At 37.7% G+C, this 16,005-nt stretch overlaps 2 protein-coding genes across 3 annotated transcripts in view; one reads left to right on the top strand and one right to left on the bottom strand.

The window, feature by feature from the left end:
* TBCD (tubulin folding cofactor D) overlaps nucleotides 1-16,005 on the top strand; it is a 122,765-nt gene that overhangs the window by 25,723 nt on the left and 81,037 nt on the right. For both annotated transcript variants that reach the window (XM_034067411.1, XM_031044813.2), the window contains 2 exons: nucleotides 351-425; nucleotides 3,386-3,480. In XM_034067411.1, coding sequence (XP_033923302.1) covers nucleotides 351-425; nucleotides 3,386-3,480 — 170 coding nt within the window. The remainder of the gene's footprint in view (nucleotides 1-350; nucleotides 426-3,385; nucleotides 3,481-16,005) is intronic.
* ZNF750 (zinc finger protein 750) lies at nucleotides 6,228-14,882 on the bottom strand. The gene is made up of 3 exons (XM_005144231.3): nucleotides 14,751-14,882; nucleotides 8,365-10,002; nucleotides 6,228-7,933 (listed from the first exon to the last, which is right to left on the bottom strand). Exons 2-3 carry the CDS (start codon nucleotides 9,789-9,791, stop codon nucleotides 7,216-7,218), a joined length of 2,145 nt encoding a protein of 714 aa, XP_005144288.2. The 5' UTR covers nucleotides 9,792-10,002; nucleotides 14,751-14,882; the 3' UTR covers nucleotides 6,228-7,215.

The raw sequence follows: 16,005 nt of genomic DNA, 5'->3' as shown, positions 1-16,005 counted from the left end.
ATTTCAGATAGAATAGAAATACAAGGAAAGAAACAATCTGGGTAAGACTTGAACTGATGGGTGTAAAATAGCATTTCTTCAAAATGTTTAGGGTTGTTTTTTTTTTCCCTCCTCCACTTTAAAAACTGTATTTCTCTGTTAAGTTTGCTGCTGTGTAGCTTTTGATTCAAGTTTGAGATTGTTGTTGTAGGGTAATGGTGTTAGGGCAGTGTATTGTCATCTTGAAGTCAGCCGATCTTACTGTAAGCTTTCAGTAAATAGATTTTTTATAGGACTTGTATATCAAGTGCAGTAATAATGAATCACTGTTTGCTTCCCTCTCCCCCCACCCCCTTTTCTATCTTCTTTAGAATTGGTAGGATAACTGGAAGACTTCCCAAAGAATTAGCAGATGACGTGATTGGGTCTCTGTTGGACTGTTTTAGGTAAAAAAAATCTTATTTCACACTTTAGATGTATATGAAATAATCTTTGCTTATGGAACAAGAGAGCAACAGTTATAAAGGCAGGTCTAAAACCCTACATTTTGTTGCTTTTTCCCCACATTTCAGTTTTTTTTTACAGCACAGTTGTGCTGAGGGTGTTCAATAAAGAAGTTATTCCTAATTCTTCCTCTTGACCCCATTCTAACGAAATGTGGAAGGACTGAATTTGAACATTGGGAAAAATAAAAAATACTCATTAACTTGTTGCTTTAAAAATTCCTGGTGTGCTCATGTCTTGAGTGTTGGATGCATCTTCAGAAACATAATAGAACTGGAAACGGTATTTAAAAACCTTTATGAGAGCAGAGGCTAAAACATGTAGGAAAAGTGATGTGTAAATGGTGTATAATGAAGATTTGTGAAATCCCGAGTGTCGTGGAAATGCTTGCCCTACAGTATAAGGTGGCAGGTTTAGAATAAGGAAAAGATGGTGCTTATTCACGGAGCACATAGCTAAACTGTAAAAACTTGTTACTGCAGAGAGTGTTGCAATGTGCTTGTTCATATACTGGATTTAAGCCGTGCAATGTGTCAGAGATGTTTTTGGGCTAACTAAAGCTTTGTTTTGATCACATACAAAATCGTAGTATCAGCTTGGTTGGAAAAGACCTGTAAAATTATCGAGTTCAACCTTTACCCTAGCACTGCCAAGCTGGCCAATAAACGATGTCACTAAGGGCTTCATCTATAGCTGCTAGGATGTTCTTTTGATGCGCTTTGTTGTTGGGTGTCTTGTTTCCACATCCACGTAAAGCCTATGAAGGACTAAAGTATTAAACAAATACTATATGCTTTTTTCCTTTTTTTCTATCAAATTGTTCATCAGGTCTGCATTGAGTACTTGAGCTTTAAGATCTAAATTAGTGTTTTAGAGTAGGTTAATCAAAAGAATTTCTTTGTTGGCAAAAAATACTGTTAGTGTTCAGTTTGTCACTCAGGTGTTTTTAAAAAATCCTCTCATTCTGATTGTGAGTACAAATTAGAAATAGCAGCTCAAAGGATAACACATTAAGAAAATGAAGGTATAAAGTCTTAAAAACTCACAAGGAAAGTATCTGCCTTGCTGATACTTCCATGGTGCTACTGTGATTAATTTAAGAGGTGCTGCTGATCTCAATTATCCCTGGAGCTTCAAAGACCTGTACTCACTGTGTTTTCTTTCCTTGTTTTTCAAGTTGTAGGGATGAGTAATCCAACTGGTAATTGAGTGACCTGCTTTCTTCAGAAACACCTGGGAACAAACTTAGACAAGGACAAAGGGAATCTCTTCTGTACTCTACACTAAATATCTAGAGACCAAAATCAAAATAATTCAGCTGCTCATCAGAGGCAGTTTGTTGTATCTCTTGGGATAAGAAAGGATTTCTTAAATGTGGATAGATTAAAAGACAGACAAGGAAGAAATAAGTAATCATTTTTCACAATTTAGTGAGACTATCAGCACAATCCTATAGGGGTCTGGATGATTCCTTATGCTGTCCAACGTACCCATAAGGATCCTGGAAAAAAAGGGGTGAACAATGGTGTGAGGCAATTAACTGATGATATAAGCCTATATTAAGTAACTAGACAGTAAATTACGTGAAATACAGTATCTGCTGAATGCAAACTAATGCACTTAGGGAAGAAGGCAGCTTAGTTGTAAACCAGTTATCACTACTTAGGAAAGAGATCTTTGAAGACACTGATACTTCTATCAAAATGTCAGTGGAATACTCAGCAGCTGTCAGAAGAAAGAAGGCAAAGGGAACATTAGGTATCATAGGAGAAGAGATAACAAAACTGAATCACTGAAAAGTGATTTAACTGATGGGGATTCTTCCAAGTGGAAAGAAGAAGGACAGGGATATAATGAGGATCCATAAAATTATGAATGTGATAGAAAGAGGGAAAGTGAGTAATTGTAATCTTCACTCTTCCTCGTAAGGTGAGAACTGGGAAGCATCAGGAAGTACATTTTCAGGCAATTATAATTAAACTGTGGAAGTCATTGCCACAGGATGTTATGGAAGCCAGAAGTGTAGAGGGAGTTCAAAAAGGTATTATATATGTATTAATGGACGAGAGACCCAGCAGAGGTTATTAAGTATGACATTCTGGCTGCAACCTCTGGCTTGGGAAGTCTCCATGCAGACTGCCAAAGTGAGGAGGAGGCTAATAAGCGAATGATCCTTTGTGCTTCATCTTTGGCTAAGTATCTGCTATAGGTCCTTGTGAGAGACAGGATGCTGGCGGAGCTGAACCTTTGATATGGCCTAGTCTGTCTGTTCAACATTTTATTCTCAGATTCCTATTCCTAGTTTAATACAAAATGAGCTTTTTGCATGTCTAGTCATGCAGCATGCAGCCTTTTCCCTTTCATTCCTTTATCTGACAGTCTGCCAGAAATTGTGTACCATTTGGGGTATTTTTGGTTGTGTTCACTGCAGGTTGCTCTGGTTTGATTGATGTTTTTTAGAGGTGGATAAGCACCAGTTTGTTCACTGCATAAGCTCATACAATGTGATTATTAGAAACTGCCACCTGAACATCTTTGGTCAGTTAAGGACTATTTGGCACTAAATTAGTTATTTTGGGAATGTTCTGTAAATCTGTGCATTTTGCCAGAGTACAGGAAAGTCGTTTTCTTTTTCTGGATGACTTCCAGATATTGTACTCTTCTCTATTTACGTTCCATTTCCACTGGTAAATGGGGCTTTTGCTTATTTGATAATGTTTATAGCAGTATTTATATTGCAGAAAATAGGAAAGTACATTCAACCTCATATTTTAGAAGTCTAACAGGATTTATATCACAATGCCTATATGGGTTATGTGTCTTTTAAAATGTTAGGAATTGACCATGAAAAATGAAATCTGAAAAGGGTCTTAACTAAAACTTGTCTTTGTTCTAAAATTAGTTTCCAGGAAACAGACAATGCATGGCACGGTGGATGCCTGGCTCTTGCTGAATTAGGCAGAAGAGGATTGTTACTCCCTTCCCGAATTTCAGATGGTGAGTTGTAGTTGCTGAATGTGAGTAAGTTCATGAATTAACAGTCTATAGTATTAGACATTGAACGTGTGGCACTAGACTGGAATTTGCTCATTTACTACTGACTGTAGTTTTGAATTCTAGAGTAAAGAAATGTGCCTATGGGGATATTTAAGGGACTTCTGCAAAAGCATTGTCTTGGGTGTGGCTTTATATGCTTAATAAATATTCTTTGCAAAATGAAATTAGCTTCTTGGGGTTTTCTTCTTTCTTCTTCACTTCCATATTTCTCTGTACAGTTGTATAAAAATAATACCGCATGTCTATATACTGTGTCAGTGTCATTATTTAAGTAGACTATATTAACTAATTGATGACTAACTTGCACTTTAAAGTTGGTAACTTATGCTGTGTGTTTCTGAATAAATTTCAGAAGCCAATTTAATGTAATTTATACATGAATGTGTAAGTTTTTAATGTTTTTTTGAAATACCAGGATGGAAAGAGAAATAACAGGGCAGAGGAGTTGTTTCTTTGTGTGTTCTGTAGCTATCAACATATACTGAAGTATAGAGATGTTAATGTGGAAGTAGTAGTTTTCTGTTTAGTGATTTTGGTCAATTTTTGATAGAGTTGAAATGACAAAAGCATAATTTAGCAGTACACATCCACTGGTGGGCACTTTTACAGCAGTATTTTGAGCTAGATGGTTCTGATCTCAGCTGGTAGTTCTGTGTAGATCCCCAAAAGTTGAGCTCTAATTTTCAAACTTGTGTCAAAACTGGTGCTTCATCCTGGTAAGTCAGATGGCCAGATCATTTTGTATTCTGAAGATCTGCTAACTTGTTGTAGAGGAGACTGTGAAAAATGGTATTTAATACAGTTTGTTATTCTGTCTCCATGGAACGAGTTCCTGTCCAATACAGTATGTGGTTTGCATGTCATAATTTTTGAAAACTAGCTGTCAGTTCATTTTCCAATTACTTTTGCCCTTGTGTGATAAAGGTGAAACAGTTAAAAAAACCCCTCTATTCTATCAAGGAATTGGGATAGCCTCCTGTAATAGAATTGTTTAAATCTAAAGTGGGTGTTCTGTGCAAGTGTGGATGTTGTGTAGGACTGCAGACGACATGAGCGACTCCTAGCTTTGCCAGTGAATTGACCTGTGCTGTGAAGCCATCTTTCTTCACTTTTTAGGTTGATTTTTTGTATTTATAGAATGGGGAAGATGGTTGTAACCTGCACACCCTTCTTTTTCTACAGAGATGCAATGAAAATGTATTATTGCTGCCTTGGAAGGGCATTTTAATATACATGGATTTATATGCAAATTTTTAATTTGTGAGAGTGCACAAGATGTAGCCTTCTATTACTGCTGTGATACTTCAGTATTGGTGTTTTAATATATTAATAATGGTGTAGTATTAGTATCCTTCTGTTTACTACTGGTGTGAAAGAATTGAAAGCTAAGATAGGAGGGAACACAACCATGGCAGCAAGGTCTTTCTGGGAAAGAGATAGGCATAAAATCTAAAGAAAAATGATTTTACTTAAACTGCAAGTTTCTTAATTAAATAGGGCTAAGAATTCCAACAGTCATTGCCTAAGAAGATAGGTAAGAAACCTAGTCAGAGATTATCTTGGCTGAGCTGCAACTCCTTCGGTTTTCTGATACTCAAGAATGAGTTATACAGACACAAAAAGGTATGATACTGCAAATGATGAGTAAAAGAGGATAGTCTGAATTTGTAGGATAGAATTTGGAAGGACTTGGACATAAAATGGGGTGCGGCTAGTGAAGAATATAACTGGTAATGACAAATAATATATCTTCATCAGAGTCAAACCTTTATTATCATTGGGCAGATGGGCTGCGGAATAACCATGCCCACTTGGAGTGGTTCCATTTCCCTTTTTTCCCTTTTGCTTTAATGGCTCTTTTTTAATGGGCTTTTTTTTTGGCCTAGAAAAAAGTTCTTTCTCCTTGCTTTATCTCCTACTATGGACAGCTTCATACATCACACTTTCTTACAGCCTTGCTGTTGTCATCTGAGGTAATCAGACTTTTTCTGTTATCTCAGATATTCTTGTCTTTTGATACTCTAGGAAAAGCTTTCCTCTATGAAAGATGAAATTAAACATCAATGTTGTTATTCTTTTCTTATTTCTTTGCTCAGAAACTTAAGCCCTGTAATTTACTGCTTGATGGGAGACTTCCTACAATGCTAAGCTGTTAGCTCAAACCACCATAGCACAAAAAATTAAGAAAAACAAATACTTTGGGAACTCCGCATTGAATACAACTCAGCTTCCTGACATGGTTATACCTACTAGTAGTGTTTTGGCAGGTGAGGCAGTTTTCTTATCTGAATAATGAATCATAAATACATACCCATAGTTTTGAGGGAATAAGCCTGGGTTTGTTTTTCTTAGACTGATAATTCATACTGTGCAAATTTACATGGGGTGTGTATACAATGGAACAGCCTGGGTTTGGTTAAACTTCTGTAGAAGCTTTGATAAGCTGGACAGCAGCTTTAAGGCAGAGGGAATTCTGAGGTTTGTCATACGGAGCTAAAGTACAGCTGAGTTAATGTGCATAATGAACTTCCTTCACTGAAGGAAGCTCCTTTTGTAGAGTTGATATTCCATGCCAAATTCTACTTGTAGATTGAAAATTTAGCAATTTCTTTGCTGAGTTTTCTTCAAGATACATGTTACAGATGGTGCAGTGAATGTATTTGTGCTCATTAATGACGTGCCATATATTTGAAGTACAGCTCACAGATTTATTTGAAAAATTGCAAGTTTATATACACAGGTATAGGAGCAGAAAATAGTTTTAGGATGTACGTAGAAGCACACTGAGACTGATAATTAGAGATACATGTACACGGAAATAAGACCTTCACCAGAAAGAGTTTGCCTCAGGTGAAATAAATTATATAAATAACCTTTTAGGCTTGGAGTTTGAAAGTTGCCCAGTGTCTGTCTAACCTCAGAGGAGGATGAGGCACCTAAATTGTTTAGATCTTCAACTTTTCAGTAGTGTTTTCAGAGCAGCTCAGTTAAAGATGAACATAAACTGTGTTTGTTAGATTGGTGCAGGCTTCCCTTGGTTGAACTTAAATCTTTTTCTTAGGCGACATCAGCAAAGCTTGCTTATGCAAGGTTTGGATCAGTTTGTTTAAACTGGCGTCTGCCTCTGAGTAGTGAAATTTGGTCTGGTGTTTTGTATTGTGGCATAATGGGAAAATGCATTCATACACAAACCAGTTTTTATAATAAATTCTAAATAGCCAGGTTTAATCTTAAGCTTATTTAAACTACTGCACCATGACATAAAAAGTTTTTCAAAGAAAAAGAGACAAAAAAACAACCCCATTAAATGAAATTCAGCCTGAAAAAGACTATGACAGTATGTTACTGTACAGTATTGTTTCTAGAGCTTAAACATCTTTTAAGAAAAGAAGTTGTAAAATTTATTTTACATTAATACAATTGCAAAACCCCTTAAAGATTCATCTGATGTACTTTGGCTTTAGTAATGAATGCAAAAATTCACTCATCAAAATCTGAGCTTATACAAGGGAAGGTTCTGTTACTTAAAAATATTAATATAAAATTATGAACATTATTTACATGGGAGTGATTGAACGTATTTTGTCATGGAACCAAACCCAGTAAGAGGTGGTTTGTAGGAATTAAATGATGTTGCTGGTAACTAGCTCCTGTGACTCATTGGAAAGTGAAGTATTAAGATACTCTTGTTCTCTTCCTTAAAGTGAAGACTCTGCTACAGTCATTTGGCCTTACTCTTTTAGTGCCTTGCTGTGATTTTGCTGATTCTTTTTGATTTGTCCTTTTTTGTCCTTTTACTTTTTGATTGCACTGAGTATCCTGAGTATCAGAAGAATTAGGAGGAGCTTCTGTACAAGAAGCATTACTGTCCTGAGGACTTTGCCCTTCATTGTCCAGTCTAACTTTGCCTGGGCTGTATGCAGCTAGCTGACAGAGAGCTACAGCTGCTGTTTGTTTCTGTTCATCACAGCTGTCAATTATTCTTAAGTCTTGAGCTTCATTACGGTGAGCTGCGAAAGATTTGTCACAGGCACTGCTAGTAGGGTTCTTGGGGCTACATGCTTCTGCTCTGGAGGTTTCCTTTTCATTGCTCGGAGAAGTAGCAGCACCATTATCATGAGATGGACTGTGGAATGACGTTTTCAGGCTTACTGTGTTACAGGAATCTTTTACTGAGAGGTTCAGAGGCATGTCTTGCAATTCCAGAAAGCTTTGACTTTCTGTTTTGGATGTGGTTTTGTATGTATGCTCATGAGTAGGTCCTGTGCTTGCATCAGGCTTTTTGGAAAGATTAAGGGGAGCTATCCCTGTGTCTTCATCTGTGTTGGACAGTGAGCCTTCGTTGTTCTGGCATTCGTTCTGTGCATGTGAATCTTCATCAGTGACGTTAATGCTGAAAGAAATGAGGAGAAAAGAGAATTCACTGTCAGTTACTCTTTTAAATTGGGGCTGAGGAAGGGGGCAAGAAGAGGAGAAAACAATCTGGGATGGAAGTCTGACAATTTTGATGTTTCTTCTCTAACTCCCCCAAGTCCCTTGCACCATACATATCATTGTAATGCAGGTAATTCCCTGAAATACACAAACACATGCATAGTAATCATATGGGAAATACCTGAGACACTTAGGAAGAACGAGTGGTCTGCTCACTATAGCAGCTGGGATATGTACTGTGTTTTGCACTGTCAATATAAAACAAATTACCTCAATGGCTTGAATTTAAATATATTTTAAGGGCATTGCATGAAATGTTTCCATGTATGTTTGTGTGTCCCTTGTGTGTAAATATGACAAGGATTTGCAAAGTGATTTTTATTATTGTACCTGGTAGGTGAATCTCCTCTCTCTTGCTGCGTCTGCACACTTTGAAGTAGAGTTGGTTGATCAGTGCTTTTCCTCACAGGTCGGAAAGCTGTGAGGTTTTCTTCTGGTTGGTCATACTTGCCAAGTGATGTGGAAGATGACTTGTTAGAGAGATCAAACAAGCCTTCACATACATGGCTTGTCTGAGTGAAGTTGGTTGGGCTAGGTCTGCCAGGGGAGCCTGTGGCCGCACTTCCTGCAAGAGGGCTCATTTTGGCATTCTCTCTTTCGTTCTGGTCATCTTTGGAATTACTTTTGGCATGCAATAATGTCATTTCTTTTTCATAATCTGCTTGTTTTTTGTGTGAATTTAGAGGGTATTGTTGGGATGGGCTTAAAGAAGCTGGATATAGTAAGGTAGTTTCTTCCATTAGATGAGAATTTTGATCTCTGTTAATACCAGCTACATGTGAAAATCTGTAAAATGCAGGATCTGTTGGCCTACAAAATCCGTATGGTATCGGAGGAGTGGAATGATATTGTTGGAACAATCGATAGTGTTCATATGCTGATGGGTTTATGGGTTTTGGAAGTGGTCCTGGGTGTGGAAGAAAGTGTCTTTGATCTTGTGTGCCATAGACAGACAGAGCAGAGCTTTCACACTCTGAATTACCTGGAAGCAAGTATGGTGTGTAGATAGCCAGCCTATGCTCATAAAAATGGGGTGAGTACTCAGGAATCATTGGTTGCATATAAGGTGAAATAGAACCAAAGCCTTTTGTAGGAGCAACTTTATGTGGAAACTCTGGAAGAAAAGGAGAACCTGCTTTCCATGGGTGACTTGGTGCATGAAATGCAGACTTAGTGTGAAAAGGTGAATTTTTGTTAGAGAGTGATATGATTTCAGATACTTCACTGGTTTCTGGGCCTTTACTATCTCTGTGTTCTCCTACAGGAACGAAAGCTGAGGGCCTGCCAATGCTGTCCAAAAGGGGCTGCATGCTGATAGCGCTTTCTGCTGTAGTACTGGCAGGGGTTAATTCCTTCTGAATTGCAGGTTTTTGTCCTTGTATTGCCGTGTTTGTTGCCTGGTTTTGTAATTCAACATTTTCCTTGGCATCTTCTTTTGGAAAAGGATATTGAGACTTTGAATCAAGGTTTGCCAGTCCATTTGTGACAGCTTTAGAAGAAGTTGGTTTGACTGTAGATTCAAGCTGATTGATCTGTTTGGGTTCCAAGGAACTGGTCTTCGGACACTTGATAACACGATCCTGCTCTGATACTAAAGTAATTGAGTTTTTGCAGAGGCCATACTTCATATGGTTAAAAAGATGGGATTTCTCATTGCAAGTGAAGGGACACTGGAAGCACTTGTACTTAAATGGCTTTCCTGGTGGTCTTGGGATGTAGTGAGGCTTCTTTGGTTTGCGTTCTTTGAGAAGACTCATTTTGTTCTCTGCTTGAAACAATTAAATGTAATGGTTCTTTAGAAAAACTTTCTTGTGGTTAGCTCACCACAGTTCTAGCCTCTTGATGTTTCCAGTTTTTCTGGTTTCTAGAATCCTTCTTCCCAGGTGAAGAGATGAAGCCAACTCCCGTGGTGTCTCAGGGAAGAGGGGATGCCGGAAAACAGTACTTCTGCGACTGGTAGTGCAGGATCTGTAACATAAAGTTTAAAATTATTGGAACATTGGAAGTAAATACAAAGTAATACGTTCTTTTACCTGCATTCCCCCTCATATCACATATGGTGCGTTGTGGTTTTTTTTTATAAAAAACAACCCAAAAGGTGCAAAACACTAACCTAAACAAAACCAACCCCCCAAAACAGGCAAAAACCCCAAACAAACAAATAGAAAAAGGGACAACTCTTCCTCTCCCCCAGATTCCCCATCCCTGGCATCCTGGCTATGTTCAAGGCCAGGTTGGATGAGGCTTGGAGCACCCAGCTCTAGTGGAAGGTGTCCCTACCCATGGCAGGGGGTTGGAACTGGATGAGCTTTTGAAGATCCCTTCCAACCCAAACGATTGTATGATTCTATGCAAAGTTCTAGGTGCCAGACTTGAGAGAGACACTCATTAAACTTTGACATCCTTCCACACCTCAGCACAGTCCCAGAGGTGGCCTAGTTTTCAGCAGTGCTCATCACTTGCCACTGCTCCCGGCTTGGAGGGGTTTTCTTTGAAAACTGAAGGAACATTTATTCAGAAGATGAAAGTAGAAATCTAGGTGGAGCTGTTGAGAGAGAAGTGGAGGTGGGCAGAATGAGAAGAGGCAGGTCCTGGCAGCAGCTGGATATGGGGCAAGCCTGTCAGGCCGGTTGGGGAGAGAGCAGAGGGAATTTCCGGCTTTGGCGCAAGGAGGGTGGAGAGGATTGGTTGCACAGGGGTAGTAGCTGACTTGGCTCTTTAAGAGAGTGACCAACCCCCTCTTTTACCTGTCATGGCATTTCCTAACAGCCTAATCTCAATGGATACCTCAAAAGTGGCCAATCTGTCGAAGGATAAAACCACACCAATTTTCTTCCTCTTCCTAATTCAATTAAGAGAAATGAGTACTGCAATATCTGACTAATGGAATCTTCTGCTTGATAAACACATTTCACATTCCTCTGCTGCGTAGCACCTTACATTTTGCATATACTTAACACAGACACAGGCGGAGTAATTCATGTAAAAAAAAGTCTGACAGTAATTGATTTATAGGGGAATGAGGTATCTGCCTTTCTTCAGAAAAACTAAGGTTGTGGATACTTTACGCAGCCTAATGATTTGCTCAGTAGATAAGTCAGGAGGGCTTGTATCAGCTTGTTCCATTATGTTCACTGATTCTGAAGGCGTGAGAAACTCTCAGAGTCAAGTTCTCATGATTTTATAGGATGTGTTATGGCAGAGATCTAAAAACTGATGATTTCATCATGAACTATAAGCATCATTATCAAAATGATGACTGTTGCAAAACCACGTACTGTATCTATTGTGTTACCCGAAACTACAGGAATACTAATTGTAAGAGTGACTAGATAGCTTGATATTTTTTCTTTTTTTATAAAAAAGAAAGTTTTTACATAGAAGTATGAATTAGTAATAGTATGAAAATATAAAGTTTATGAAAAGAATTCCTGGTAATTACATGCTGTGAGATTTTTAGTTAAAAGTGGAGTTGTTTTGCATTTCTTAAATCAGATTATTTAATAGAAAATGACATGCAATACATGAAAACTGAAGGCAAAGCTACAGAATTGCTGCTTGTTTCATCAGGTATAGTAATTCTAGCAATTTGTATTAAATGTTGTTTCTGATGTCATAGAAATATTAATTTTGTTAAAATAGTGATTGTGAAGGCACCCTGAAAATTGCAAAGCTGTTCTGAAAGTAGAAAAAACAATCAAGCTTTTTCTTCAAATTAATGAATGATTAAATGTGCTATAGCCTAAAGAACAAGGAATGTGTAGAGAAGTAACTTCTTATTTTTCAGGTTTTAGGAAAGCTTTTTTTGTTGTTTGAGTTGGATACGGATACCATAACAATGAAAAAACCTTGAATTATTGAGCAACGTGTTAAAAGTCTTGGAATCTGGTTAAGGTGGTTGAATAAATTAAAGAATCCATATAGTCTTTAAAAAATATTTTAAACAATGATAGCCAGGATTCCTTTGAAAGATTAATACTTTAAAAATAAATATAAAATATTGTGCTGGAGGAGGGAACATCCAGAGAGGGAACTGCGCTTTTTTCACTCCCTGAAGTGTGCTTGTTGCATTTATTTTTGGCTGATGATGTATAACTAACGTGGACAGTTTGTAATGGGCTCGGTCAAGTCAGTTTGTACCTGTTGTTCTTTATATCTTCTTGGAAGTACTTGTATTAATTATTCATGAAAAAAAAGATACTGTTGTCAAAACTCCATTGCATTCTTAGGTGAACCATTTATGATAACAGTCCATATTTGCATTCAGGTGCAGCTCTTATAATAAAGAGATGTTAATGAGGTTTTCTTGTTCTGCTAGCTTTCCTTTGCTTAATAATGAAAATTCCTGTGTGTCCTGTTCCCCCCCACCCTGACTTTGTACTTGGTATTTAACTTTGAGTCAAGTTATTCCTGTTCAACAGAGTATTAACTATCATTTCTTCCTAAGAAAAAATGCATTGCTGCAGTTTTTAATTGTAGAAATTCAGAGCATTGGTGCTGCTTTGCCATGGGTACAGCAAGAGACAATTCCAGCAGGGGTTTTTAGTCATTTTTCCTTTGTTTTGATGCAGACAGTCGAGCTCGGGAATCTGCCGCTCTGACTCGAGAGAGGTGTAGAATGAGTAGCTTATTTAGAGGGTGTTCACCCATTCGTAAACTCAGGCTAGTGCCAGCCAGATGAATGTGCTGCTTCTCTTTTTTAACTATTTAATCCCTTATTTTTTTCTCATGGTTTAAAAATGCCAGTAATAAAATATTTCCTAGTCCAGACGAGAAGGATAATTTCTCTTACAATCTAAATAAAACACAGGAGTATCTGGCAGAGGTACATCTTTCGTAATTAAAAAAGAAATTAAAACAGTTTGATCCCCCACGTACAGCTGGAAAATACATTAATGGTTTAAAATATGTGCCACCAATTAAAACTGTCTCTATATAAATAATGTTACAATGTCTGTTTTGTGCTACCAAAACTAATATCTAGTATTAGAAAGAAAAGTCATAGTAAGTAGTGACTTTTTTTCTTAAACTTGAATGGCATAACTTGTGATAGCTTTTAAAAATGGGAAAAGATTCTTCAGTAGTAGGATGATAATTTTCTTGTGTATTTTTTTTTAGCTTGGGAATTTATTTGCTTATGCCTGATTTTAGAAATGCAGGTAGTAATATATTATTTCCATTTTATCTCTCTAGTTTTGAAATACAGTGGTGTTATTTCTTTTGTGGTTTTATTGAGAACAGGTCATTCAAATAATATTGCTTAAACTTGAGGCTGTCGTAGCTGTTTGGTTCTCGTCACTACTGTACCTCCTCAAGGCTGTCTCGTCTGTAGCATTTTCCAACCTCAGACTGAGAGCTGCAAGTTTTCTTCCTTGTGTTTTTAAAAGTGTGTTGTGGCTACCTCCTTCCTTTAACATATTCACAAGTTCAGAAAACAAGAATGCCTGTGTCTGTATAAATATATAAACAAGAATGTACGTGGGTATAAGTATACAAGCACATGCACATATGTATTCATATACACGCACACATATATGTACATATATATATATGTGCATGTTGTTTTTTAGGGTTTTAAGTAGTCTAAATTGTTTAAGATGCGCAGCTGATCAAAGAGGAAATTTCAGAATGTCTTTTATTATAAGCAGGGATGGTAATTATATTTCTTTTTAGGACACTGCTTTAGCAAACTACGTAACAGTTTGTCATACACACTCCATTATTATTGCAGTATCCTTTTGGTGATGTTGATCTCTCTGACCAGGAGTACTCACTGGGGTGGAACATTCTGAAGGACATACTATAATTAAAATATTGTGATGTGGCATTATTGCATAACTCAAGGACATGCCATTGTCACCTACCTAGAGTGTTGCAAGAACAAGATTTGTGAGTTTTATTCTAGCTGAGATTTTCCAGTGATTAACTACCACTCCCTTCTAAACTTCCAGTTCCTTTAAACTAAAAGATAAATTTTAACGCAACTGGTTGTTAATTAGGAGGAAATCTGGGTGAGAGGAGTGGGTTGGTGAGGACTGGAAGGGAAGTGTGTGGTGAAGGTATGGACCGAAGAGGGCTGCGTGCTTGTGTGTGGGTGTGCACATGGTCTGGGTCTGCGTGTGTGTGAGCGAGCACAGAAACAGACTAAATACGTTGGTTAGGCAGTGTGGATAAAATAAGAAATAAAAATCTTTGTCAATATTAAGTTAATAATTCAGTATCTTAATATGCTTTAATTAATTAGAGGATAACTCTAAACTCTAATCCAATTTTCTGTGCTTAATTCCCAAAAAAATAATAAATCAAAGCTGGAGTACCTTATTTTTAGACAGTCATTTCAGATTCACCCGACCCTAATGCATGAAGGATATTTGGCAGACTAAGCACAGGAGTTTTAAGCAATACAGCTTCGTGTCATACTTCAATATTATATAGCAGCTTCCTCTATGAAAAAGGTGCTTAAAACACTTTTTACCAACAAGAGTTAGTTATTGTAAAAACTCACAAGAGTTAGTTCATCTCTCAAGCTAAAATATTCCCCTCTCCTGTTGAAAGTTTCTGCTGAAAGTTTAAACTGGTGCAGTAAATGCACCTGCTAGGAGTAACCCAGGCTTTTGAGACAGCTGAAAAATGACCACCTCTGGTTTACTTTTAGTTGTTAACACAAACACACTTTATTTGAACAACAAGAAAATACTCGAAAGAAATGTACTTACCAGCTACATAGGTGTTGGAAACCTCCAAGGTGCTCGCTGTTGGTTAGCTGGAGCTGTCACTGCTGAGAGAGAAGTACCTGTTCTCTGCTTGATCTCTAAGTGAAACTGCAGGAGGTTGTTTCAGGGGGAGGGACTTAAGAAGTGTAGGAGTTGAGCCCTCGGGGTGTAGAGATGCACCTGATATTACTCCAGCCCGAAGCTACGATTCATTTGTTTGCGTCCACTGCTTTCATTCAGCATTACCTCAGCATCTAAGCTATCGAAGCGAGCTCTTGTCGCTTTTGTGCCCTCCAACAACCAAGTTTTACTCTAAACTGTAGTGTCTGTTCTTCTTAGTAGCAGTCTGCAATGTGGGGTCAAAAATGGCTTAGGTAACATACTGAGCTTTTGGTATATTTCACTTTCATAGAAGTGGCTCATGAGCAGCAGAATTGACTGTACAGAGGGGGTAACAAAGCTTAAAAATAGTAATTTAGCTGTTTTGCTGGATACGGACATTTTTGATTGAATGCCTTTGTAGCTTTAATATTCTTGCTCTTTTTCTTCCTCCCCCTCTCCATTTTTATTTAAATCTTTTTGTCCTTCATGAGTCTCCTTTCTGAAGGCGGGACTGAACTAACTCCAAGCTTGCTTGCCACAGGAACCTGCCAAAGCTTGCCTATAATCAACAGTCAAATGTACAGATCCTGTAACTGGGAAGGAGTCACCTCAGTAAGAAATCGATTATCATGTCTACATGTTTACTTAGGAACTGTCTCATTCAGTAGTGAAAGGAGAAAGACAACCGATCATCCACTCATTAGTGCTAATACTTGCTTTTAGTTGCTTTTTAGTTAGAATTTATAAATGACAAATTTATTAGTGGATTCCCCTTGTGACAGTGCTGAATTGTGTGGTGAAAAAATAACCTCCTGCATACAGGCTGCTAAAAGGAAAGTATTCTGTTAGTTCTGTCTCTAAAACCCATTCCTGTTGCTGCATATAAAAGCAAAGGGGGGTTGGCTATTAGTTCTAGTGCTACTGAGGTGTTAAAATGCCTATTCAGAACTGTTCAGTTCAGCTGGATGCACATGACAGCCTTCTTGTTTAATCTGCTGCTCCATAGATAAAGACAGTTGCAGATTAATGAAACTTTTAAATTTAGAAGTATGATGAATTTTATAGTTGGCGAAAGTGTTGTCTCTGAGTGAAAATTAAGGACGTTGTCCCTACAGAACCTGTTTAGGCAGCGGGTGAAAGTTGTTTCAAAATCAGT

The sequence above is a fragment of the Melopsittacus undulatus genome, chromosome 11, assembly GCF_012275295.1.
Source record: "Melopsittacus undulatus isolate bMelUnd1 chromosome 11, bMelUnd1.mat.Z, whole genome shotgun sequence".
Classification (NCBI taxonomy): domain Eukaryota; kingdom Metazoa; phylum Chordata; class Aves; order Psittaciformes; family Psittaculidae; genus Melopsittacus; species Melopsittacus undulatus.
The sequence above is the reverse complement of the archived record's forward strand: the minus strand, read 5'-3'. Positions and strand labels throughout refer to the sequence as shown.

Bases quoted from the DNA above. Each gene is read 5' to 3' on its own strand.
- ZNF750 (XM_005144231.3), bottom strand. From the start codon at position 9,791: ATGAGTCTTCTCAAAGAACGCAAACCAAAGAAGCCTCACTACATCCCA. The intron at 7,934-8,364 runs GTACAATAATAA...CATTTCTTTCAG, and splicing joins AGAGGAGATTCACCTACCAG to CATTAACGTCACTGATGAAG.